Source organism: Ictidomys tridecemlineatus, chromosome 5, assembly GCF_052094955.1.
Source record: "Ictidomys tridecemlineatus isolate mIctTri1 chromosome 5, mIctTri1.hap1, whole genome shotgun sequence".
In the NCBI taxonomy this organism is placed as follows: Eukaryota; Metazoa; Chordata; class Mammalia; order Rodentia; family Sciuridae; genus Ictidomys; species Ictidomys tridecemlineatus.
The window spans coordinates 29,330,241-29,354,169 of NC_135481.1; the positions used below are offsets into that span (position 1 = coordinate 29,330,241).

Here is a 23,929-nt window from a genome sequence, read left to right on the forward strand (position 1 = left end):
TAAACTGTGACTCCAGGAAGCTCAGTCCTTGGCGGGAACGCTCAGGACACTCCAGTTACCTGCCTTGGGGCGAGCTCCAGCCCTCGGAGGCGGCTGCTGCCCTCCCTCCCGGAGGATCCGCTCCAAGGTCCAACACCTGCCAGCGGGCCGTCCCGCCCGGGCCAATGGCAGGGTGGACTCTCGGAGCTGGTCCCGGAAGGACCAATCCTGCGACTTCTCTCCTCCCCTCGCGGTCAACGCTGCGAAAGTGAGCAGTCGGTCGCTGGAAAACTTCAGGGCAAGATGGCCCTGCAGTGATTTGGGGGTCCCCGCGCCCGCCCGCAGAGCCGCAGCCCCTCGGTTGAGGCTCGCACTCTCACGACGGTCGAGGTGCCCGGCTGCTCTCGCCCATGGCGGTGGCCGAGCTGTACACGCAGGTAGGAGGGTCGGCCCGACCTAGGGGAGGGGCGCTGAAGGGCCGCGGGCCATGCTGACTGTACCTGGTGCCCGCGCCGCACCTGTACACCTGGCGCAGGGAGGGGCTGGCGCGCCGGCAGGAGGGGCCGCGGGACTGGGGGGCCCAGGTAAGCGTCTCCTCTCAGGGACTGTGGTCTCCGCCGGTGAGAAAAGCGCACCCGGGAGCCCCTGGGTCCACTGGGAATAGGAAGACCAAGTGGGCGGCCCGGCCTTCACTGTGTTTGGGGCCCCACCTCCCTTACCTGTAACCCTCAGCCCCTTCCTCCCTCACCACCATGGAATCAGAGTTGCCCACCAGGATGTAGAAACTTCAGACAGTTGGGAGCTTCTGTAATCTTCCCGATCCTCCTGAGCCCCTTGAACAACTTGGCCCACAAGTTTATGTCAGCAGTGTTCAGGATGCCTTCTAGGACGCTGTCTTCAAAAGGCTTGCTTGTCCATTTACACTCATCCGATGCCCTGAGTTGAAGCTGCTTAGGCCACATGTCTGCTGTGGAGGTTGAGCGCTCCTGGGAACCCAGGAGTCCTAATGTGCAGCCCCAGACCCTTCAGCTAACATCTAGGTAATACTCAGTTTATAAAGCACCTTTTGCATGCCCTGTCAGAGAAACACTCTAGAGCATTCCTCTAAAACTTTCTCCTTCAGGTTAAGGGCTTCACTCACACAGAGTGCCCAGGCCCTCTAAGAGGAGATTGGGCAATTACCTGGATAAGGGGAATAAAAGATCTTCCTACACCCTGGGGCGGGAAATCTGGCGTCCCCAAACTTCTGATGGATGGGAATCTATTAATTTCTCCTGACACATGCCCTATTTTTAAATTTTAAAAGTCAATTTCATGATAGATACACATAGAAAAAATCACTGTAAAGAATAATCTCTCAATAGTTTAAGCAAACTTCTTTCTTCTACTGTGCTTATAATCCCAGTTGCTACTGCGGAGGCTGAGGCAAGAGGATCAGGAGTTCAAAGCAAGCCTCAGCAAAAGTGAGCCACTAAGCAACTCAGTGAGACCCTGTCTCTAAATAAAATATAAAAAATAGGGCTGAGGATGTGGCTCAGTGGTTGAGTGCCCCTGAGTTCAATCCCCTGTATCAAAACCAACAACAAAAAACTATTCTTAGGAGTTAAAATTGTTGATGATTAACTTATTATAAGTAACAATTTTTTTCCTGAAGCAAAAATACACAGATGTGATACACTGTGCTTAATTGGTGACAATTCAAATACCCCATCATCAAGCACTTAGATTAGTAAATGCCTACTAGATGCCAGGTACAACATAGGAAAACAGATATGAGAGAGTTACAGAGAGACAAACTTGGATGGACAGAGAATCTGGGAATCCCAGAGATGAAGGATTCTTGATGGCTGTCCCTTCTGCAAAATATAACAAAACTATAATAACCCAAGGCTATTCTTGTGGGTCACCTGTGCCCTTAGACTGCCTTCCTTTCAGGTAGGCAGTCATTCAGCTCATTTGTCAGTTGTGGGGGTGGGAAGCTCCCTGTTTGTGAGGCTGCCTGACTAGGTTTTAGAGATCTTACTTTGTTAGAGTCTTTTTTCTTAAATTGAGACAAATCTAAACTTTGTTCCTTGCTTCCTTGCCACCTCTCCTCTCTGCAATCCAGCCGATGGTCCTGGGATGCCAGCCCACAGGATTATCCTAAATCCAAGTTTGCTACTGGGGAAGCTTGTTCACTTTTAAACACAAGGGGTGCTCTGTTTCCCTGCACAATTTAAACCACATGTTTTAGAACAGCCTGAAACCTACTTCTTCATTCAGAGGCAAACAGTGTCCCTGCATCAGGGTGACAGATGGACTGTCCATTCTGAAACCCCTGCACAGTAGTCAGTTCCTGTGCCTGCTGCACCCACCCTATGATCTCCAAGCGCCTCACCCACTTCACCTGCCTGGCCCCTGTCTAATCTCCCCTCTTGCATTAGCCCTTGAAGACAGGCATGTGATATGATAAGGCACATATTACTCTCTGTATGCAAAAGCATTATAATTGGGGAAACCTAAAAAGATTCAAAAAAGAAGTGGTTGCCTTGCCTCTCAAGGACTTTCCTAGTTAGGGAGTACTGAGAAATGTCAAGTAGTTCCGTTGCCGAGGCCTAGGGTGCCCTGGGAGTGTGGTGGGAAATGGAGCTGAGAAGGGAGGGCCGAGGCAGCCAGAGCTGGCTTCACGTTCTCATGGAGATTTTGAGTGGGGACAGCAGAATCAAGGTCAGTGTTTTAGGAAGTGAATTTGCCAGTAGTGACGAGGGGGGGGGAGGTCAAGTAACCAAATTGTCCCATCATCCCAACCTTCCAGGAAAGAATGAGAACTGCAGTATTGGCCACGGAGGGTACAGGCTGGTGAGAAGGGGACAATGGCCTGAAGTATGAGGGAGAGGACATGACAATGATGACACAGAGGGTAGAGCCTGTGTGAATGAGGGCAGGGGCACTGTTGACGTCAGCAGGGACCCCAGGAGGAGGACACATTTCTGAGGAAAGCAGTGAGACAGGTTTCCTCCAAGCAAGGATGTTAAAGTGGAGAGGGGGCCTCCAGGGAAAGTCCATAGTGCAGGTGGCTGCAGAGGATGGCCAGGCCAGGGGCTGGGAGTCTTCTGCCCAGACACAGTCAGTGAAGCCAAGGCAGCACCGGCCCTGGCCAGGGAGAAAGAAGAGGGCTGAGGACAGGACACTGGGGAGTGCGTCTGTTCAGGGAGAGAGAGGAAGCAGAGGGCTTGAGCTGAGCCATCGCAGAGGAGGAAACAGGAAGGCTCCCATGGGGAGCTGCAAAAAGAGAGGCACCAAATGGGGCAGAGGGGGTCTGGAGAGAGGAGTGATTGCTGCCCGTGAAGTGGAATATGACCCATCTCTTTTCAAAGTGATTTGGCCACGGGCCTTAGAAATGTTCAGAGGAACAGTTGCACTATTCACGATCTCTCTGAGAAAAACTGGTCTGGCCTTTGTCTACATGAAGCCTCTGGAGGTCCTGGTCCCTTTCAGACTTGCTGTCCAGCCATTGGACCCTCCCCCTGCCTCAGCGCCCAGCCCCTGCCTCTCCTCTCCTACCTTGGCTCCTGCTCTGCCAAACTCCTGGTCGTCCCTCAGTGCTTTGCCTGTGTGTGTACGCTCCCCTGTATTGGCACACAGGCCTCCTCTGTCTGGCTTGCTCACAATGCCTGAACCTTTCAAATGCCATTTGGGCAGGACTTCTGAGAATTCTTTGCAGCTTGCCCCTCCACACAGCCTGTCAACGTCGCCTTTAACTGTGTCTGCCCCACTGACCAAGAGCTTCCAGGGAATAGGGAGCAGTGGGGGCTCCATAAATCTGGATGTGAACAGAAGTGCAAGAATGATTATTTATTTATTTATTTATTTATTTATTTATTTATTTATTTTGCTTAAGGAAAAGCTATGGCCTTGGGTTCAATCCCCAATACCAGAGGGGAGTGGGGGACAGAAAAAGCTATGGGTTTGAAAATGGCAGTGATGGTGGTTATTTCTATCTTACAGTCTTTATAAAATCCAGTACTTCTTAGGTGCCAGAACTATATGTACCTTTTCTTGCTCAGTTCAAATAAACAACTCTGCAGGTTAGATGTTGTTATCTCAGTTTTAGAAATGGTCACGTAAGTTGCCCAGGGTTACATAGAAATGATGGAGCCAGGATTAAAAGCCCATGTCTTGATGCCTCTCACTACCCGCTCTGGGTCTCACCACCTTTAGTGTCTTCCTCCTCTTCAAAGGCTCTCCCCACACACAGAGGACTTGTGAGAAGTCCATCCACCTCCCAGTGACCTCCCCGGCACCTTCTAATTTGTCCTTATTCCTTGTTATAACTAAAATGGGACTAATTCCAATGTCCAGCAAGGGAGTTAAGCAAATTACAAAAGACCCACATGATCTGATAGTAGGAAGACATTAAAAGTGCTAATGAAGACTTTGAAATGACAGGGAAAACGCTTGCAGTACATGAAAAACAAGAGAACAAAAATTGTATATACTGTGACTGTCAACATGAAAATATGTAACAAAGGAAAGACCACGCATGTCGATGACTAAAGACTGGACAGTCAGTTCCCATAGCTGCAGAGATGTCAAGCAGGATGAAAGCCGAAGAAGGTGGTTAGATTTGGCCTCTTGGAAGTTCGTGGTATAATTCTTTGTCAGTAGAACTGGATCCTGACATGATTGTGAGCTGAGAGGAAGGAACCATCTGGAGTTGTAAGAGAGGTAGCTGGCTTGGGTGTGCCTCCAGGGAGAGGGGAGCCTGAGGCTGCGGGGGTGAAGGTTTGGAGGTCTTTAGAGAGAAGGAAAGAAGGTGAGAGCCCTTGGCAAGTGCTGAGATGAGAGGTAATTGGACTGAGAGCTCAGGAGAGACACAGTACCACCAGCCTTTTCTCTAATAGCATCATCCAGACACCCTGCCATCCAGGATGAATTTAAGTACCTCCATGTCCATCTCAGTGGCTCAGTTTGCTAGATCTGGTCTGCTCAACATGAGCCCCGTGGAACTGCGTTGTATGTCCTCCTGTGAGCACCCCTCAGGAGAGCCTGGCATTATGTTGGTGCTGTTTTCAGCAGAGCTGGCACATGCTCTGCCCCGGAAAGCTCTGTCTATGTGTGATGCATCAGGTCAAGTTCTGGTCCTGCCCCTCACTAGCCTGGTGGTGCTAGGCAAGTTCTCAGCTTAGAAAGTTGCTCTAAGGATTAAATAATGTGTGTAAAGCCCTTAGCATAATACCTGACATATAATCCTTAATAAAGTTTCATTATTTTTTATATTAGGATATAGTGAATTTTGAGTACCTAAATACTGTATTTATTGTAACAGTCATATGAAAATTTTCATCTTGTTATTGCCCAGAGTTTCTGAAGCTTGTCAAAACCCTTTAAATCTTGGTCATCTTTAATTATCATTTCATCTGCTTATCCCACACACACACATATTCTGTTTTCTTCATTTAAGACACTGGTGAATGATAAGTGGGAGGGGAGGCAGCAGAGCTCTATGCCCTCTAGAGATGTTTAGAAAAATAAAATTCTGCTCTTACTCATTACTAAGGACTCAGGTTATCAGCCTTTAGCCACAGATCCACTGATTATAATAATTATCCATTCCTCTCACTTGTACACAAATATATTCAAAGAAGTTCTATTGAATCTCAGATGTGCCAAGTCAAAAGGAGCATCTTTGCCAGTCGTCTTGGATCCCTGTGTAAAATAAGGTTAAAGTTCAGTGTAGTCATTTTCCATTTGGCTATTCTAAACAACTTCTCTAAATATCATTAATGATGCTAGAAAATTAGATTTATCCATTGTATTTTCTATTAGTAGTTCCAAGAAGTTTTTTTTTAAGTCAAAGAACCTAAAAGACTAGATTTAGTCTTTTTTCTAATTCACTTTTTATTCATTTATTGTAAAGAATATTACAAAGAATACAGACGAAAGACCAGATTTAGTCTTTAATTGGTGCAATTGAACTCCTGGGAACTTGAGATTTTGTTCACCACGTGTGTATGGAATGCTGGCTGCGGGAAGTCCTCACACTGGGTCCTGAGGCACAGTTGCCAGTGGAGCTGATGAGGAGGTAACTCAGACACCTGGGGAGGGGCAGTAAGAGCTCCGCAGGAAAAGCACCAGCCCCGTTGGGGTGAAGGGCAGCAGAAAGAGCATCATAGCTGAGGGAGTCCTTGAATTGACTCTTGGCCACATGGAGGGTTTGCTTACTTGTAGGGAAAAGCAGGGTGGGCTGGGTTGGAAGGAATAGAAGTACACAGCAGAGAGCCAAAGAAGAGCTGGTCATATTCTAGAAACTGCTAATGGTTTGGAATGGCAACATGCAGAGGATGGATTTTAAAAGGGGTGAGGTCTTAATAGGAAAATTGGCTAGGACTGTGGCTCCCCAAGCCTGGCCGTTCATCAAAATCCATGGAGTGGGGGGACTTTCGGACTTTCTTCTTGCAAGGCCACACCCACAGAAATTCTGATAAGTGTGGGTGAAGGAGTCTATGTGTTCAAAGAAACCTGGTGCTCAGCTGGTTGAGGCAGCAGCCCAAGAATGTTGAGGGGAAAGCTAATTCAGGGCTGTGGCAGAGGGGTTGTGGGCAGGAGCAGAGAGGTGAGAGCTGTTGAAGAAGTGGGCTGGCTTTTCACCTGGTGACCACTTGTTGGGGGCAGAGACACAGAGAAGGAGATAGCATTGTCTCCTGACATGAGGAGAAGGAGAAATGAGAAGGGGAAGCAGATTGGGGGCAGGCAGAATCATCTTTTGAGTTGGGAATTTGTGACTATCCAAGGACATTTAGGGACTGATGTCTGGGAGGCCACAGAGATGTGGTCTAGAGTTCCACTGTGAGTTTTGGACTGGGAGTGTCTAAGGTGCAGGTGTGAGGGTAGATGTGGAGGCCATGGAAATGGATGGAACTCTCCAGAAACAGCCTGTCATAAGAGGAGGCCAGGAAGGATCTTGGGAGACACGGACATGGGGCAGAGGAGATAGAGGAACCTGGGGAAGGGGTCTTTGAGAAACAAATGAAAAGGAGGACAATAAGGAGCACAGTGTCTTCAGTTTGCTAGATCTGATCTGCTCAACATGAGCCCCTGGAACTGCATGGTATGACCTTCTGTGAGCACCCATCACTACAACCTGGCATTATGTTAGTGCTGTTTGTTTTCAGTAGAGCTGGCATATGCCAGGGTCAGCCTGCCTGACCCGAAGTGTGGAGATGCCCTTCTAGTCAAGAAAGTGGCTCTAGGAAAGAAACTCGTACTACTCCATGTTCTGTGTAAGTCTTCAAGCCACTTCCGTGGCTAGTGCCAGAAGACCCTCAGACAGGCAGCAGCATCTCCTGTGCATACCAGGGCTAGAGCGTCCAGCATGTTCGAGAGCACATATAACTTCCTGAGCTTCTGTGGTCCTGAGCCTGCGCTTCCTTCCCCGGTCTGCCCCATGAGGAGTCCCAGAAAAGGCTCAGGCGGTGACCTCTCCTCTCTTTTGGTTCTGCAGCAGCTTTTACAGCCATCCAGAGGCCTTCCAGAGGCTTCTGCCTCACAGGAAGGAACCACACTCAGGGACTCATGCAAGACTGGTCACATGGATTGCAGGGCCTGAGTTTGTATTTGTCTAAACACTGCATAGTTAGCTGTCCCTGGAGCTTGAAGCGTTGCCTATGGGTACAGGAATGTGAGGAAGATGGGAGGGAACCAATGGGTGGAACTTCCTTGGGGCTGAGTAAACTTGCCTCATGTTTGCTTACCAGGCTGGGTTACACTGCTGGGCTCTGAACACCTGGCCGCATATGGCATCAGTGGCACCAGGACCAGCAGGGTGTGGGCTGCCTACCACACTGGGGGCACAGAGGAGAAGCGGCCAGTAGTTACATGCGTCCTATTCTATCACTACCTGCCATACTAATATTACTTTTAGCTGAAACAAATCCTAAACTATTTCTCAGAGAGCATGTAGACTCGCAGTTGGAGGGCTGCTGCTAGGAGTTCAGGGTTCTCTCTCTGGTCAAACTCACTTAACCAGGAGTTTAAACCTGAAGTCACAGGCTCTGGCTTTACCAGTGTCCTGGCATTATGTTAATGTTGTTTATTATGTTTGAGACTCCATGAGTCTCAAAGGAAATTTTGCCTTCCCTGGGCTTGGGTTGGGTAATCAGTAAAACAAAAGGGTTGATTGACTTAGTGATTGGACCTTACCTCTCAGAGCCCCAGGCCTCCGCAGAAGGACCTGGGCCCAACTGCCCATGACTCCTGTTAGGGACCTCCACTCTCACCCGCTTCCCATGGTGGGCTCCACTATCCCTGGGAATATGCTTCTGCAGTTTTAAGAAGGTGGACAAACAACTTGGACTAGATAGTCTCCAAGGATATTTTTAGCTCTGAAACTCTGCCTTGGCCAATTCTTGATAAATTGGGATATTCCACTTAATAGGGTCATCAGTAAGTATTTTTAAGAGCAGACCTGAGGTAGAAAACACGTAGCCCGTGGCAACAAGGATGTGTGTGGGAGTGGGTGGTGTGCGTCTGTGTGAGGTGTGTCTGTTTATGAGGCACAAGAGTGTGTCATTGCCTGCCAGCTCATTCTAGATCATTCTTCCATTTGCATGTTTTCTTTCTCTGTCAAAACTTATTGGTCCCATGTCCATTTAGCAAGCTCTTTCTGGTTGCTAGCTGTGGAGGATTAAGGCAATTCAGATAACTCACATAGATATGATTGATATGACTGATATCAACCAATGACTATCTTTCTTTTTCTATTTTGGTTGATTGACACAGTTTGAGTTAACAGATACGTTCCTCATCCAACATGTTCCTAGTCAACTACTGTGGCCTGAACTTTGTTTTAAATTCTTACTCCTTTTGCATTAATTGATGGATCTTATCATATTGCCTTGGCTGGTCTCAAATTCCTGGGCTCAAGCAATCCTCTATCCTTATGACCTCATCTGACTTGAAGTATCTTCTAATGAACCACCTTCTAATGAAGTCAAATGGGGAGAGGGTTAGAACTTCAGCATGAATTCTGGAGGACACAATTCAATTATACCCGAATACCTGGACATCAGCACTGAGTGTACCAGTTGCCTATTGGGAATGGAGCTGGGCAGCTACCTCTGGACTTGGCATCTCCAGGGTAGGAATCCTTGCTGCTTCCCAGTGTGATGAGACGGTAATGGGGTCACTGGAAGGATATTGCCATGACACTCTACAAAGTGCTTTCAAGTGCAAGGTCTAATTGGGCCTCCCAGCAAGCCCATGAAGTAGGTATTGTATGCATTTTATGGATGAAACATTAAGACACCGGAAGTGAAGTGTCTGGCTTAAACCCCCGTAGACCATCCGTGATGAACTAAATCCCTCTGCTCTGACTCTTGTAGAAAGTACTCACAAATTCCAGGAAGGGATTCTCAGGCTTCCTTTCCACCCCTAAGGCTTTCAGTTTTCAATGTATACTTAGGATGCTTTGAGAGTTCCATTTCCTATCAAATCAAGCTACACTGATTGCAGAATGCACTAAAAAATGTCTCATCAGTAAAAAATAGGTAAGAAATATTCCTAACAAAGGAACTTAGTTGACAGAAAGAAGCCTTCCTGCATCTAATCATCTCACAATCTGTGTGTGCTATGGGTTTTAAAGTGCTGAAATTAAGTCCATCTTATTCTGTTGGGCAGTACAACAGGGTTTGGATTCCTGATCCTGAAGAAGTTTGGAAGTCTGCTGAAATAGCAAAGGACTACAGAATTGGTGACAAAGTCCTGCAACTCCTGCTAGAAGATGGAACGGTGAGGGTCCTTGCTCTTCCTAGCTACAGTGGTGAATAAAGTGGCAATGGGTATGTGGTAGGGAGGGGGGAGATGGTCCTGTGGGAGCAGCCCAGGAGAGGGCACCAGCTCCAGTCCAGGAAGGCCAGCTGGTGCTGTGGACCCCCTGAGGTATTCATACCGTGCCCCCCGACCCCGTGCTGTTCCACATCAGCAGGCCTCTCCCTGTGGTGGGGTCCACATACAGTTGCCAGCCTCTGAGCCCCTCCTCCGCATTTCCAGGCGTTCAGCATTGTTTGCTGAATGTTGAAAAGTGATGAGTTATTTTGGCTTCGTGAGTCTCAGCAGAGAAACTGAACAAAGATGAGTAACTTGGAGGAAAGTAATTTGAGCCCAGGGCATAATCAATTAGGGAAAAAAAATAAGTCAAAATGGGAAGAAGAGAAAAGAGAGAAATCAGGAAGAGGGAGATGTGGGAGGAGACGGAAGGGAGAGAAAGCCTGTCTGTAGGTATACAGGACACGTGGCCAACACAAGAGGACAGGAGCATGCAGCTGTGTGTGACCTTAGGCAGAGCCTCTGTCGGTGCTGGCATGGTGAGGGAGAGGCCACCGATGAGCCATGAGTGTCAGCGGGGGCTCCATGGTAGGACAGCCTGTGAGGGGCCTCTCTAGGCTACCTGTACCCCTTGATTGTGCGGCTTCTGAAGATTTCAGCGTCCTCTTTAAGCAGCCATCGTGAGTGGTCCTTTTCCCACCATAATGACACCCCTTGGTATCCATAGCCAGGTGACCTTACGTCTTTAGAATAGTTTCTGGATACAGAGCTAGACAGAAGATTTGTCCTCAGGTGTTGACCAGAGGAGGTGTGAGGAATACCTGGTGGATATTGAAAGCTGGAAATTACAAAACACATTTCCCATCAGACTTTGCTGGATTTGGGAGACATTCCTGTGGTCCTGGGAAGGAGGCAAACATGGCGGCGGAAGCCATATCCTCCAGAATCAAGCTGGCTGGATCTAGTCCTGGCACAGCCGCTTGCTAAGTCTGTGACAGTGGCCCCTCGGCTTCCTCATAGGTAAAAGGAATTGGTGACAGTGCCATCACAGAGTCCTGAGATCACACAGATCACCCAGGTGGCGTCCATGTGCAAGAACCTGCGTGAGAAGGCCCCAGTGCCATTTAGTCTTCCCTTCCCTTCCCACCAGTATCGCCTGGTGACTTCTTCTGAGATCCTCCTGAGCACGATCGAGGTGCCCCTTAGGGATCAGTGGCCTCATCTTGGGAGAAGAATCTGGAGACAGCAGGTGCAGTGGCGGTGTGCTGCTCTAGTGGTCAGGGAGCTGCGGTGGCTGCTCAATAGGCCCTGATCCAGCGGCCCAGGTAGAGGCAGGTAGGATGGCAGAGGGCCAGGCTGCTCTTACCTCAGCCCCAGCTGCACCTGGAGGACAGAGCCTACTTTGTGTGAGAAAATGTCACCTCTGCCTCCAGCAGCCAACACCTCTCCCCTCAAAGACCAGGTCACATCCCCCCTCTTCCCTGGTCTCTCTCACACATCGCACACACGATGGCCAAACCGGAAACAGGGCTTGTTGGTTTAAAACAGAAAAATTACAACAGGAAAAGTAAAACATATTATATGAAAAACATCTTTCTGAATTTTATTCTCAAAACACAAGTTGGCAGCTAGTCGCCGACTGGGCCTGGCCCACACAGGGACTTGTGCTGTTGATGGTGGAATAAGGGCTGTTTCCAGGATTGTGTTCCATTGTCCTGAGCTGGTCATCTGCTGCAAGACAGACCAACTGCCAGCCATCAAAACCCATCCGCACTGATGGGAGGTGCCGAGGTAGTGAAAGAGCACAGGTTTTGGAGCCAGGCCCATGTTGACATGTGACCTGGGACAGTAGGCTCAGTCTTTCCGAACCTGTCTTGTTAAAGTTCATTAGAGTAGTCATGCTGTCCTCGGAAGGCATTTTTGAGGATTAAACAAAGCAATCAGTGCTAAGTGCTTGGCATGAGTGCAGTATATAGGGACACCTGCCAAGGGACAGCTGGCCCTGGAGTGGGGATCAAAAACAAGCCAGTGGTACTGACTAAATGCCAGGAAGCCAGCCTGGAAAAATAGAACAGAAACAGGCTTGCCATGTGATCTTGCTCAAGTCACCTTACCTCTCTGGGCTTTGCTTTACCCAGTCATGAAATAAGAGTGGCCCTAGACTGCTCTGACAGTTGGAGGACCCGGTGGTCTCTGGTTAACAAGGGATGTTAACCAGGTCTTCATTCTGCTCAGGCAGCTACTTTGGGAACAGTAGGTAAATCTGGCAGAAGAAGGGCCCACTGAGAAAGTTACTCAGTCCAGGGCTCTAAAGGGGGAGCCATGACCCTGGGCACCCCGTAGGAGGGTGCAGATAGCAGTTGCCTGTACCAGTGGCCTGTCTCGAGACCACCACCCACAAAGCCTCCTTCAGACCCTTCTCACCACCAAGTATAGCAACTCTGACCAGAAATTTGCCACCCTGAAGCTGTAAGTGACCTGAAGATATCTGTCATTTTAGCAGCAGCACCCTGTTTTCTAGTGAAAACCACAAACAAGTGGAGTCCCTGGGTCCCTGCCCATCTAGTTTCCTTGTCACCCTGCATTGAAGCTTCTTCAGCTCTGCTTACCTCAATCTAGTTTAGCCCTATTCACAGATGAGAAGGGAGGCCCAGAGAGGGTGAGTGACTTGCCCCCAGCACACAGTCAGTGCCCTGGTCCCCTGGCTCCCACTTTTTATTGCTCCAATAGATGCCTATGAAGATGGTTTTCTTTTTGCTCCACTTGAAAGCTTGTTTTTCAGTGTCAGTGATGAGTCTGCAGGTGGTAGATAGAAAAAAAAGCCAGTGGTTCTGCAGAAATGCCAAAAAGTCTTGTCTTCAAAAGTTTAATTTCGTCTTTGCCCACAGGAGCTGGATTATCCCATTGACCCAGGATCACTGCCTCCTCTCAGGAATCCTGACATCCTTGTGGGCGAGAATGACCTCACCGCCCTCAGCTATCTCCACGAGCCTGCAGTGCTCCACAATCTCAGAATCCGCTTTGCAGAGTCCAAACTCATTTACACCTACAGCGGTAAGGAAGGACCTGAACCTGGACACCTGCTGTCCAGAGCTTCCTGATGGTTTTTATCAGGTTTATACTGAGCGTCTAGGATCTGCTGTGAAAAGTGTCTATGGGGGGGAGAAGAATCCACAAGAACTAAGACTGGACTGCTTAGAAAAACAGAATAACAAGGCTTGTGTTTGAGTTTTCCATTGGATTTGATACATTGGTCACTTACTGGGACACTGGTATTGTTATTACAGTTACATTGCAAACGACAAAAGCCTCTCAGTTTGGGTACATTTCCCACCTGTCATCTCATTCGTCTCATTCAAACATCAGAATATCCCAGAGATACAGGTGATCTTCAGGGAACCAAGATTCAGAGCATCAAGTGACCTGACAAAGTCAAGCTGGTTTAGTTAAGCGGCAGAGCTGGGGTTTCCTAAAAGAACCTGGAGAGATGGGTGTCTTAGATTGTTTTCTGTTGCCATGGCAAAATACCTGAAACTAGGTATTTTATAAAGAATAGAAGTTGCCAGATGTGGTGGCACACACCCCCTAATCCCAGTGGCTCAGGAGGCTGAGGCAGGAGGATCGAAAAGCCAGCCTCAGCAACTTAGCAAGGCCCTATGCAATTCAGCAAGACTGTCTATAAATAAAATATAAAAAAGGGCTGGGGATGTGGCTCAGTGGTTTGTACTTCTGGGTTCAGTACCCAGCACCAAAACAAATTTTAAAAAAGAATAGACGTTTATCTGGCTCATGGTTAGAGGTCAGGAAGTCTAAGAGCAAGGCACGGCATCTGCGAGGGCCCCCATCACGTGGTATGGGGCATCACTTGGTGAGAGAGCAAGTATGCTAGCTCAGGTCCTTTCCTTTTCTTATAAAGCCACTGATGCCATCATGGGGTCCCCACCCTCATGACCTCATCTAATCCCAATCCCAAAGGCTCATCTCCAAATACCACTAACATATGAATGTGGGAATCGAGTTTCCAACAGGTGAATTTTGTGGAACCCTTTTAAATCACTGCCGTGGGTGACTGTAAGACTGCTATAACTGCATCTCATGTCTTTCCACAGGAATCATTTTGGTGGCCATGAATCCCTACAAGCAGCTGCCCATATATGGGGATGCCATCATCCATGCCTACAGCGGGCAGAACATGGGCGACATGGACCCACACATATTTGCCGTGGCAGAAGAGGCCTACAAGCAGATGGCCAGGTAGCTTCCTGCCAGGCTGGCCTTCCTCAAGCTCGCCCAACCCTCCCTGCACTTGCTGGCTGGGCTCATGGAAGGAGACTGTCAGGCCAGAGGATGGTTTGTTGAGTAGATGACCTGTACTCAGTAGCCCGTGACTGGTACAGCATAACTGACCTGTCTGGACTGAGTTTCCTGGGTTTTGTCCCTTCTGGAGAGTTAAAAGTCAGTCCTGCCCATCTGGGAATAGCACGTTTCTCTTGCAGTCGGCTTGATTTTACATGGTAAAATGCTTAAGTTTTTTTTTTTTTTAAGCCCATTCAAGGAGGCAGTGTTTAATGAAAGACAAGCACAGATTTTACTCATCTGAAAAATAGATTTACATATGTCCTAGGATTTTTGTAAAGTTTAATTGAGAATGTGTGTGAAGTGTTCGGCAAGCACCTGGCTCATAAGCAGTACTCGATACATAGAACAGAATCACTCGATCACCACCTTCTTGTGCTATGAAAAGTTCAATGCATTATTTTTTCAAATAGAGAAATTATGTAACAGCACGTTGGTTTATAGGGTACACGTGTTCCTGAGCATATTCAGAATAATTGTTCTCAAAAATAATATCTGAGGTGGTTTTGCATTTCAGTGGGACGTGCACAAAGGGGCTGACAGGCCAGGCTGCTGTGCTTCCAGGTCTGCTGGCAAGGCGGGCCTGTGGCTAGCCTCAGACTTCAGGACACTTCCCACCACTTCCTAACTACTGAAGTGGCTCATTCATTGTACCGAAAATGGGGTACATTGTGTGAACAGTGTGGTTGTTGCTGAATAGGTGCTTTCCTTCTGGGAGTCTGGGATTTGGGTATGGGTTAGGCCAAGGGTGGGAAGGGTCCCCAACGAGGAAGTTTTACCTGTGCCTTTAGATTCATTGCTGGAGGCCTGTTGCAAGTCATTGGACTGGGGGGGGGGAGCCCTTAGAAGTTTGCACCTGGTTTCCTTTGATTTGCCATGTGCTTCTTTGCTGACTTTTCTCTGAATTCTCTGCTATAATTAATCTGAGCCACAGGCATGGCTATCATGCTGGAATGATGAGTCCTCTTAGTGGACCAATGAACCTGGGATTGGGCTTGGGGACCCTCAACTGGGAACGTTAGCAGGATCATGTGTTCTGCATGATCACATGGGGGGAAAAGACTAGAAAGAAATTCACTGAAATGTTTATAGTGATAAAACGAAGTTTGCCTTCAGGTTTGTCTGTATTTTTCTTAATATATATTGTCCCTTTTATTCCTGATTATTTTTTTTTAAAGTCCCACTATGTGGCCTACGCTGGATTTTGTCCAGGCAGAATTCCTTTTTTTTAATGGCAAGAGATTAATGTTTTAAAGAATGTAGCTCAGTGGTAGTGCGCTTGCCTCTCATGCACAAGGCCCTGGGTTCGATTCCCAGCACTGAGAAAAGAAAAAATAATGATAATATTTTAAAACTCTTTCGTTTATCTGCTTTAGAAACAATAGAAATCAGTCAATAATTGTGAGCGGGGAGTCGGGAGCTGGAAAGACGGTGTCTGCTCGCTACGCCATGAGGTACTTCGCCACTGTCAGCAAGTCCAGCAGCAATGCTCACGTGGAGGACAAGGTTCTGGCATCCAATCCCATCACCGAGGTGTGTTCCTGTGGAAGGAGGCAGGTGGGGGGCCAGGCAGCAGTGTGTCATGGTGGAGATGTGGGTCGGCCTGTGTGTGTATGTCATCCTTGCTAATGCAAGTTCCCATCTTTTAAAAACCAAAGAAGTCAGGTGGGAATGAACAAGGACCTGGTTTCCCCAGTGGGATCTGAAGGGGATTGGGGCAGAGTTTACTCCCTCCAAGGCTCTTCTCTACCTGCTGGGCTAGAAAGTCTATGACTAGATTTCAGGAGTCCCCTGTTTGCTGCTGATGTCCCAGGGAAGATGCCCTCCATAACCACCACAGGTGCACAGAGGCTACTGATGCTCTCCAGCCAGCTGGCATCAATTTTCATGAGCCGAATGTGCCATATTCAAGAGTTTTGCAAGCTGATTCTTCTGGCTTTGGTCAAAGTTCAAAGCCAGCCTCAGCAACTCAGTGAGGCCATAAGCTGCTAAATAGAAACACAAATTACCATCCAAGATGGCAACAGGAAAGTTGTCAAGGGGCAATGCTGAGTTATGATTATTTATTTAGAGTTTGTCTCTCCACTTGACTGTAAGCTCCATGAAGGTGGAATCATGTCTAATTGGCTCATTTATGCTTATCATGTGTGCAGCACATAGTAGGTGCACAGCAAACATGCTGACAAAATCATCATGACCTGGGCAGGAAGAGCAGTGTGTGTGCACAAGAAGAGTCCTTCTGCATGGAACATGATAAGGTGCTCAGGCAGAGGAGTAATAGAATTCAAGAACAGAAGCAGAAAGCACAAATCAGGCCCACAGTGTGGGAGGTCTGAAAGAGCAGAATTTTTTTGGTTGAAGATAAAGTTTGAGTAAGGAAGTATTAAGGGAGTAAGGTTTAAAATACAGGTTGAGGGGCTGGAGTTGTGACTCAGTGGTAGAGCGCTTGCCTAGCATGTGTGAGGCACTGGGTTTGATTCTCAGCACCACATATAAATAAATTAATAAAGTAAAGGTTCATCAATGTCTAAAAATTTTTTGAAAAAAAATACAGGTTGAATGGAGAATGTGAACTTTTAATTGAGCATGTATAATATTTGGAACATGGATGAACTGAGGCACTTCATATTATTTCATTTGCTCCTCCCAACTGTCAGTTCAAGATACTATAACTAAGTATCATGGACAGGGTGGCTTATAAACAACAGAAATGCATTTTATAGTTATGGAGACTCAAAGTGAGGGTGCTAGCCTGATGGATTCCGGTGAGGACTTTCTTCTGGGTTGCAGATGGGCCATCTTCTCACTGTATCCTCATAAGGCTAAAAATGAGGACAAGAGTTCTCTGGGGTCCCTTGTATATGGATATTAAATCCCATTTGTGAGGGCTCCATCTTCGTGACCCAATTACCTCCCCAAAGTAGCACTTCCTAATACCAACACATAGGGTTAGGGTTTTAATGCATGGATTGGAGGTGGGAGCGCAAGCATTCAGTCCATCACAGTAAAGAAGCATGTTATTTCCACATTACAGATAGAGGAACTGAGACTTGGATAGATGAAATAACTTTTTTTTTTTTTTTTTAATCAGGGATTGAACCCAGGGGCACTTAACCACTCAACCACATCCCAGCCCGTTTTATTTTTTATTTTGAGACAGGATCTCACTGAGTTGCTTAGGCCCTCGCTAAGTTGCTGAGGCTGGCTTTGAACTCACAAATCCTCAGCCTCCTGAGCTGTTGGGGTTACAGGTGTGCACCTCCACACTTGGCTGAAATAACTTTTACAACCTTACACAGAGAGCAGAAATGGACCTCATGGCCACAAAATGGCAAAACCCATGCTTCTTCTATTCCTCCCCAATGTTTCTCAGCGGGAATGAGAGGAGCCTAGGACTGGTGTGCATGTTGGGCCATGTTCCCTGTGTGCCTCCAGCTGCTTTTCACCTTCTCTGACCCCAGACATTTCTCTGAGAGTCAGATCTGCTCCCCAGAGCATGGTCTTGGATGTTACTAAATACTGCTCCAGTAATTTTAATGCAAAGAACGGGTACTGGGAATTGAACCCAGGGGCACTTTACCACTGAGCTAAATCCCTAGTCCTTTTTATTTTTCATTTTGAGACAGGGTCTCACTAAGTTGTCAAGGGTTTCACTAAGTTGCTGAGGTTGACTTTGAGCTTGCAATCCTCCTGCCTCAGCCTTCAGAATCGATCTTTAAACTCTATTTCAAGAAAATCCTCTGTTTTTATAGGCTGTTGGAAATGCCAAGACCACACGCAATGACAACAGCAGTCGTTTCGGGAAGTACACAGAAATCAGCTTTGATGAGAGAAATCAGATTATAGGAGCCAACATGAGAACCTACCTCCTGGAGAAATCCAGAGTTGTCTTTCAAGTAAGAATAAAAGTATTAGTTAAATTTCCTTTTTCCCAACTTCTAAAATATTACATAGATGTATATACTTAACAGTCAACCTATATTATTCTGAGATCTGAAGAGTCGTGTTTTCTCATTTTTCATTTGCAGTTCAAGTTCTTTTTTTTGTTTTCCTCCATGTATTAAGAGCAAAAACTGGTGGATGGGTGGGTTCAATATCAGTGGAGTAGTAATATGATTGAGAGAAAAGGCTGTGGCTTTTTAATTTGAAAAAAAAATCCTTATAGTTTAAAAATCAAGTTATCTGCCAGGTGCAGGTGGTGCACACCCATAATCCCAGCGGCTCAGGAGGCTGATAGGAGGATCATGAGTTCAAAGCCAGCCTCAGCAATAGTGAGGCACTAAACAACTCAGTGAGACCCTTTCTCTAAATAAAATACAAAATAGGGCTGGGGCTGGGGCTCAGTGGTCACGTGCCCCTGAGTTCAATCCTCAATACCAGGAAAAAAAAATCAAGTTATCTTTCTAGAAGATAAAAACTGAAATAGGCTAAGCAGTTGGCCTGGTTTTCATATTGGGAAGGAATGGGATTAGAGCTAGTGAAGGAATGGGCCAGGAGAAAGGCTTTTTCATCGATAAAATATAGAAACATCTCATAGCCTTGGCCTAGAAGAGCAATGGGAAATCTTGTACTGTATTTCAGGAATTCTTAAAAGTTTCATCTGGTATTAATTACATCATCGCCATTCCATGGATGTTTTTATTTAATAACATTTTCTTTGTGGTCACTATTTTGAAGATCTCTGGCCACTCAGTTGAGAGGACAGGCCTGCTTGTGCGCTGGCCATGAACATGAGTGTCCACATGGTCTTGGATGTTACTAAATACTGCTCCAATAATTTTAATGCAAAGACTTAAAAAAATTTTTTTTTGGAGGTCAGGTACTGGGAATTGAACCCAGGGGCACTTTACCACTGACCTAAATCCCTAGTCCTAATTTGGATGAACAGAACTGTCCATCCAAATTAGCCATCTAGACTCCTCTCATTATAAACCTGGAACTTTTACTTGCAAAAAAATTGGTATAATTTTGAGGTCTTTTTCTTTATTCTACAGTCAGAAAATGAACGGAATTACCACATTTTCTATCAGCTTTGCGCGTCTGCACAACAGTCGGAATTTAAACATCTTAAACTGGGTACGTGATGAATGGTGTATAGAAATATCTCTTTTTTGCAAAGGTTTAAATTGTTTATATTCTTACTAGTATAACACAACTTTTGAAAAGTTTGTCTTTTGTCTAAAGACATAAAATATCCTTTGGTTTCAGGGATGGAGTTTATGCATCTACCTAAGAAAATAGATTCTGGTTGGGGTGAAGGGTGAGTCCAGGACAGGAGTCACATCAGCCCTGGGACTTCTTCTCACAGCTTATTGGATGACTGTGGCCATTCAGCTAGAATCACCTCAGTAAGGACTGCCGACAACTGGCTTTGCTTACTGCTGCAGTCTCCAGGGTTCATTTTCATTGGAGCATCCTTAGAGAGTTGTTTTTCTAACATGTATGACCTCACCCCATCTTCTTAAACAAAGCCCCTCTATCATAATTTGATAAGCTAGAGGCCATTTGTTATTTGAAGTCATAGTTAACTATACTTCAAGGACAGTTAAGATGTACAGCTATTTGTCCTTCAGCACTGATGGCCTTCACCATGGCTGACACAGCTCTCCTCCCTCTCTCCTCTGATGGGTGAGAATTGTCAGAGGTAACTTTTGAGTGTGTTGGAGTTGAACTCATACATTCTCATTCTGGAGAAGTTGCTGGCACTCTTGGAATCTAAGTTTCTGCAGATTTTACATGAAGATAATACCTAGGCTTAATACCAACAGAATATAAGAAGCAAACATGTACAAGAGCTTTCAGAAGGGTCCTCTGTTGTTTGAATATTAAATGTGCATGTGTGGTGGCTTTGTAAGGGCATATTTATGTCAAAACTCATCAAATTGTACATCTTAAGTGTATGAAGTTTATTATATATTCAATAAGCCTCAATAAAGTTGTGTAAAAGTGTTAATGCAGGAACAGAAAAACATTTTAGAATTAGGCCTAAATTCTTGCCCTGCTGTCAGCTGTGGGGTCTTGAGAGTCATTTGCTTTTTTGGAGCCTCAGCTTCTACATGTGCAGTGTAGAATCCTAAGGCATAAGTGGAAAGCATGTGAAGTGTTTGAATATAGCTCATCCAGTGTAAGTTTCCCTTCTTGTGTCTGGTAACTATGTATATCTTACTTTTTTTTTTTTTTTTGTCTCAGGGAGTGCAGAAGAATTTAATTATACAAGAATGGGAGGCAGTACTGTCATCGAGGGTGTGAATGACCGAGCTGACATGGTAGAGACTCAGAAGACCTTCAAGCTACTGGGTAAGTAAAAATATCCAACTCCAGGCTATGGCCATTTCCCAAAAAAGAAAAGAAAAAGAAAATCAAAGAAAGAAGAGAAAAATCAGGGATCCCAGCAACTCTGTGTTCCGAAGACTCCTAGTAAACTCTAATTTCAGGATGATACACTCAGAACATATCTGCAGACTAAGTGGCCAAGGCCCTTAGAAGAGCCAATAAGTCCCTCACTTTGCCCTCGTGCTTGCTGACCTGCTGTTAGAGGCATGGGCTTCACGCCCTGCGGCTGCTCCTAAGCTCTCTGAGCTGCTATGGAGAAAAGTGGTGACACAAAGTTCTGGTTCAGTTTGGAAGAGAGTTGTTGACCCCACTTGGACTCCAGAGGATCTTGATAAGGAGGCTAATGAGATGGTAAATACTTCTGTGGAGCCTCCCATGCATGGGGCTTATCCAAAGCACTTTATCACCTGTATTAACTCATTCTAACTTTTTCGTCACCCCATGAAGTGGGTGTTGGTATTTTTCCCATTTTACAGTACAAACTAAGGCCTACAGGTGGGTAGTGATTTACCCAAAATCACATGGTTAAGGTGGAGCAGAACTGGTTTTTGCTCTCTGAGGTCTTAAAATATCTCATGTTTATATCAAAAAGCAAATATCTCACTTGGATGCAGATCCTGAGGGAGCAAGGTGTCTCACAGGGCAGCCAGAGGGTCTCAGTCTTCCCCTGCAGTCATTGTCCAACTCGGAGCTCATGTTCAGAAGGATAAAAATAGTCATTTGCATTCTCATTTTATATTTGTCTAGACATCCACCTGTAACCCACCTGTCAAACTTCTGATGAGTGTGAGAGGATAAGCCATTTTACATCTTAATGAAATCTCAGGCCACTGTTTCCTTTGCTGTGGCCTGATTAGCTATATTTGAAGGTAAAAGTCAAAGAATTTGAGATTAAAATCTATCAAAGTAATAGGAAAGAGGAGTAAAGTTGGACAATTCAGAGTGAAAACCAGACGGTTTCCTAAGCAAAATTATTCTCCCTCAAAACTGCTGCAAGAAGGGTGATTTGCACATTTCTTAATAAGATAAACACTCTTGGTACTGATTAACAGTTTCTTAAAATGGTTGTAGTCATATCTCAATTTTTGTGTAACACACTCCATTGAGAGGGAGCATGACTATGAGAAAGGGACAGTTAGCCCAGCTCCGGCCAAGTTCAAGGCGACCTTGGTCCCTGTGCCTACCCTGACTGTGCTCCCCCCCTCACTTTTAAAAAATATCTTTATTTATTTTTTTTATATATTTTTATGTAGTGCTGAGGATCGAACCCAGAGCCTCACACATGCTGGGCAAGCACTCTACCACTGAGCCACAACCCCAGCCCTGCCCCACCCCCCTTTATACTCCTGTGTACTCACTCCCACCTCCATAACATCCTCCTCCTCACAGTGCAATGACACAAAGGAAATACAGTGTGGGCTTTCAGTTGACATCCTAGTTGGCATGACTCAGGAGGTTGCTCTCTCTGAGACTCAGTTTTTGACTTATACAATGGCAATATCCCTGACCTTTTAGGACAGTTGGCAAGGAAATGTGCATAAGAGCCCTAGCCACAGCCATCACCCAGCAGGTGCTTGGCCAATACTGCTGCCTGCCTTTCTCTCTCTCTCTCTCTCTCTCTCTCTCTCTCTCTCTCTCTCTCTCTCTCTCTCTCTCCCCCCCCCCCGCTACTGTCCCATCTCAAACCATTGCTTGCATTAAATCATCTCCTCTTCTCACACAGCTTATAATTATGGAAGATCAGCAGTTTGCAGCAGTTGTTCCTATTGTATCACACAAATTAGATTACCTCCACAAATTTCCATGCCACCAGAGCTGAGACTAGGATGAGGCCAGAGAGGCACTCACTCTCAGAGTCAGAAAGCGCAGGGGGTGACCCTGGTGCCTGACCTGGTCTGCCCTTGTCCCAGCCCTGCACACAGGCCTAGATTTGTAGACACAGCTCTGAGAGTTTTGTGGAGAGGTAGAGGACAGCAACCTGCCATTCCCCTAGTAACAGGGCTACCACCCTGCTGTATGTGGTAGATGGGTGGAAAGATAGGGGTCCTCAGCCAGGGGCAGGGGTGGCTGAAGAAATCTAGAACCATGGCAGAACCTGCTTATTCCCAGGACGAGTTATTTAAAGATGATAGTTGATGATTTCTGTGTCCTCTCAATGCCTTGCATTGGCAATTAGACCTTTCAATTTAGTATTTATTTATTTGTTGTCAAGCATTTTCTCCAGTTTTTTCATGCAAACATGAGATCAGCCTGTGACCTGGCAAGTGTCAGTCATTACTTCTGGGTATCAGTTTCCCCATCTGTACAGTGGAGATATGAAAATACCTAGTTATTCCAATTATCTATTGCTGTTTTCCACATTTAGTGGCTTCAAGTGACAGCTCCTTAGTATATCTTTTGCTTCTGGGTTGACTTGACTCAGGTGGGAAATATCTTACTTGGGGACTCTCACATGATGGTGGCAGGAGCTGGATCCTCTGAATCTTCCTCTCTTGAGGGCTGTGACAGCTAGAACTTCTGGGTCTGGGTGGGCATCTCTCACTTCAGTGGCCTTATCCCTGGACTTCCTCACAGCATGCTGGCCTCAGGGTAGACAGACTTGTTATTTGTAACCAGCTTCCTCCAGAGCCATTTGCAAAAGGTTTAGATGGGACATCCAGGACTGTCTGTGAACCAGCCTCAGAAATCATACAGCATCACTGCTGCCAGGTCTCTTTAGGGATGTTACAAGGAGTAAGAGCCAGTGTCTAAAGTGGTCTAGGAGCTGTGCCATGCTGTGTCAGTGTGAGAGGTCAGGGCACTTCCATGAAAGCAATCACTAAAAAATGTCCTAGACCCAGGGTCAGCACTCTGGCAAGTTTTGAAAATCTAATTTTATTAAAACAGCCATCCTCATTTGTTTGTGTATTATCTATGGCTGTTTTTGTGCTACATTGGTAAGGTTGAGTAACAGTGACATAGACCTTAGGGCCTGCAGAGCCTCATAAGAAAACCTTTGCTGACCCTCATCCTAGATGGTGGAGTGGACATGGACACTGAGTTCTTTAGGGTTTTCTCATAATCTGTGGGTTTTATGAAGCCTGCTTCATCCCAGTGAGTCTTGTCTAAACTTGGAAGTCTCCCAATGACCCCATGCCAGGCAGACGCCAGAGGTCCACTGACTGGGTAGGATGGGGCCAGATAACCTCATAGTCACCCTGAGATTGCCATCATCACATGACCCCACAAACAGTGGCCGAGTGCTATGTCAATTTCATGATCTCTAAACCTGTGCTTTCCAACCCAGAAGCCACAGCTGCAAGTGACTGTTCCATTTACTTTTAATCAATGTGAAATAAAATGTAAAATTCAATTCCTCAGTTGTACTAGGCATGTTTCTAGTGCTCACAGCCATGTGTGACTAACAGCTACCTTATTATACAACACAGCAATGGGATTTCTCTGTCACCATGGAAAC

The 23,929-nt window shown here is 46.3% G+C and overlaps 1 protein-coding gene across 6 annotated transcripts in view; it reads left to right on the plus strand.

Annotated features, from left to right (window-relative positions):
• Positions 1 to 220: 220 nt before the first annotated feature.
• Positions 221 to 23,929, plus strand: part of Myo5c (myosin VC) — a 91,959-nt gene continuing 68,250 nt past the window's right edge. For 2 of the 6 annotated variants that reach the window (XM_078049599.1, XM_040274736.2), the window contains exons 1-8: positions 222 to 416; positions 9,637 to 9,747; positions 12,672 to 12,837; positions 13,893 to 14,037; positions 15,516 to 15,672; positions 17,892 to 18,035; positions 19,134 to 19,215; positions 20,329 to 20,436. In XM_078049599.1, the coding sequence (XP_077905725.1) occupies positions 390 to 416; positions 9,637 to 9,747; positions 12,672 to 12,837; positions 13,893 to 14,037; positions 15,516 to 15,672; positions 17,892 to 18,035; positions 19,134 to 19,215; positions 20,329 to 20,436 (940 nt within the window). In that variant the 5' untranslated portion in view covers positions 222 to 389. Of the gene's footprint in view, positions 417 to 9,636; positions 9,748 to 12,671; positions 12,838 to 13,892; positions 14,038 to 15,515; positions 15,673 to 17,891; positions 18,036 to 19,133; positions 19,216 to 20,328; positions 20,437 to 23,929 lie in introns of all 6 variants that reach the window. The other 4 variants (XM_040274735.2, XM_005316584.4, XM_040274737.2 and 1 more) reach the window with 3 other exon arrangements.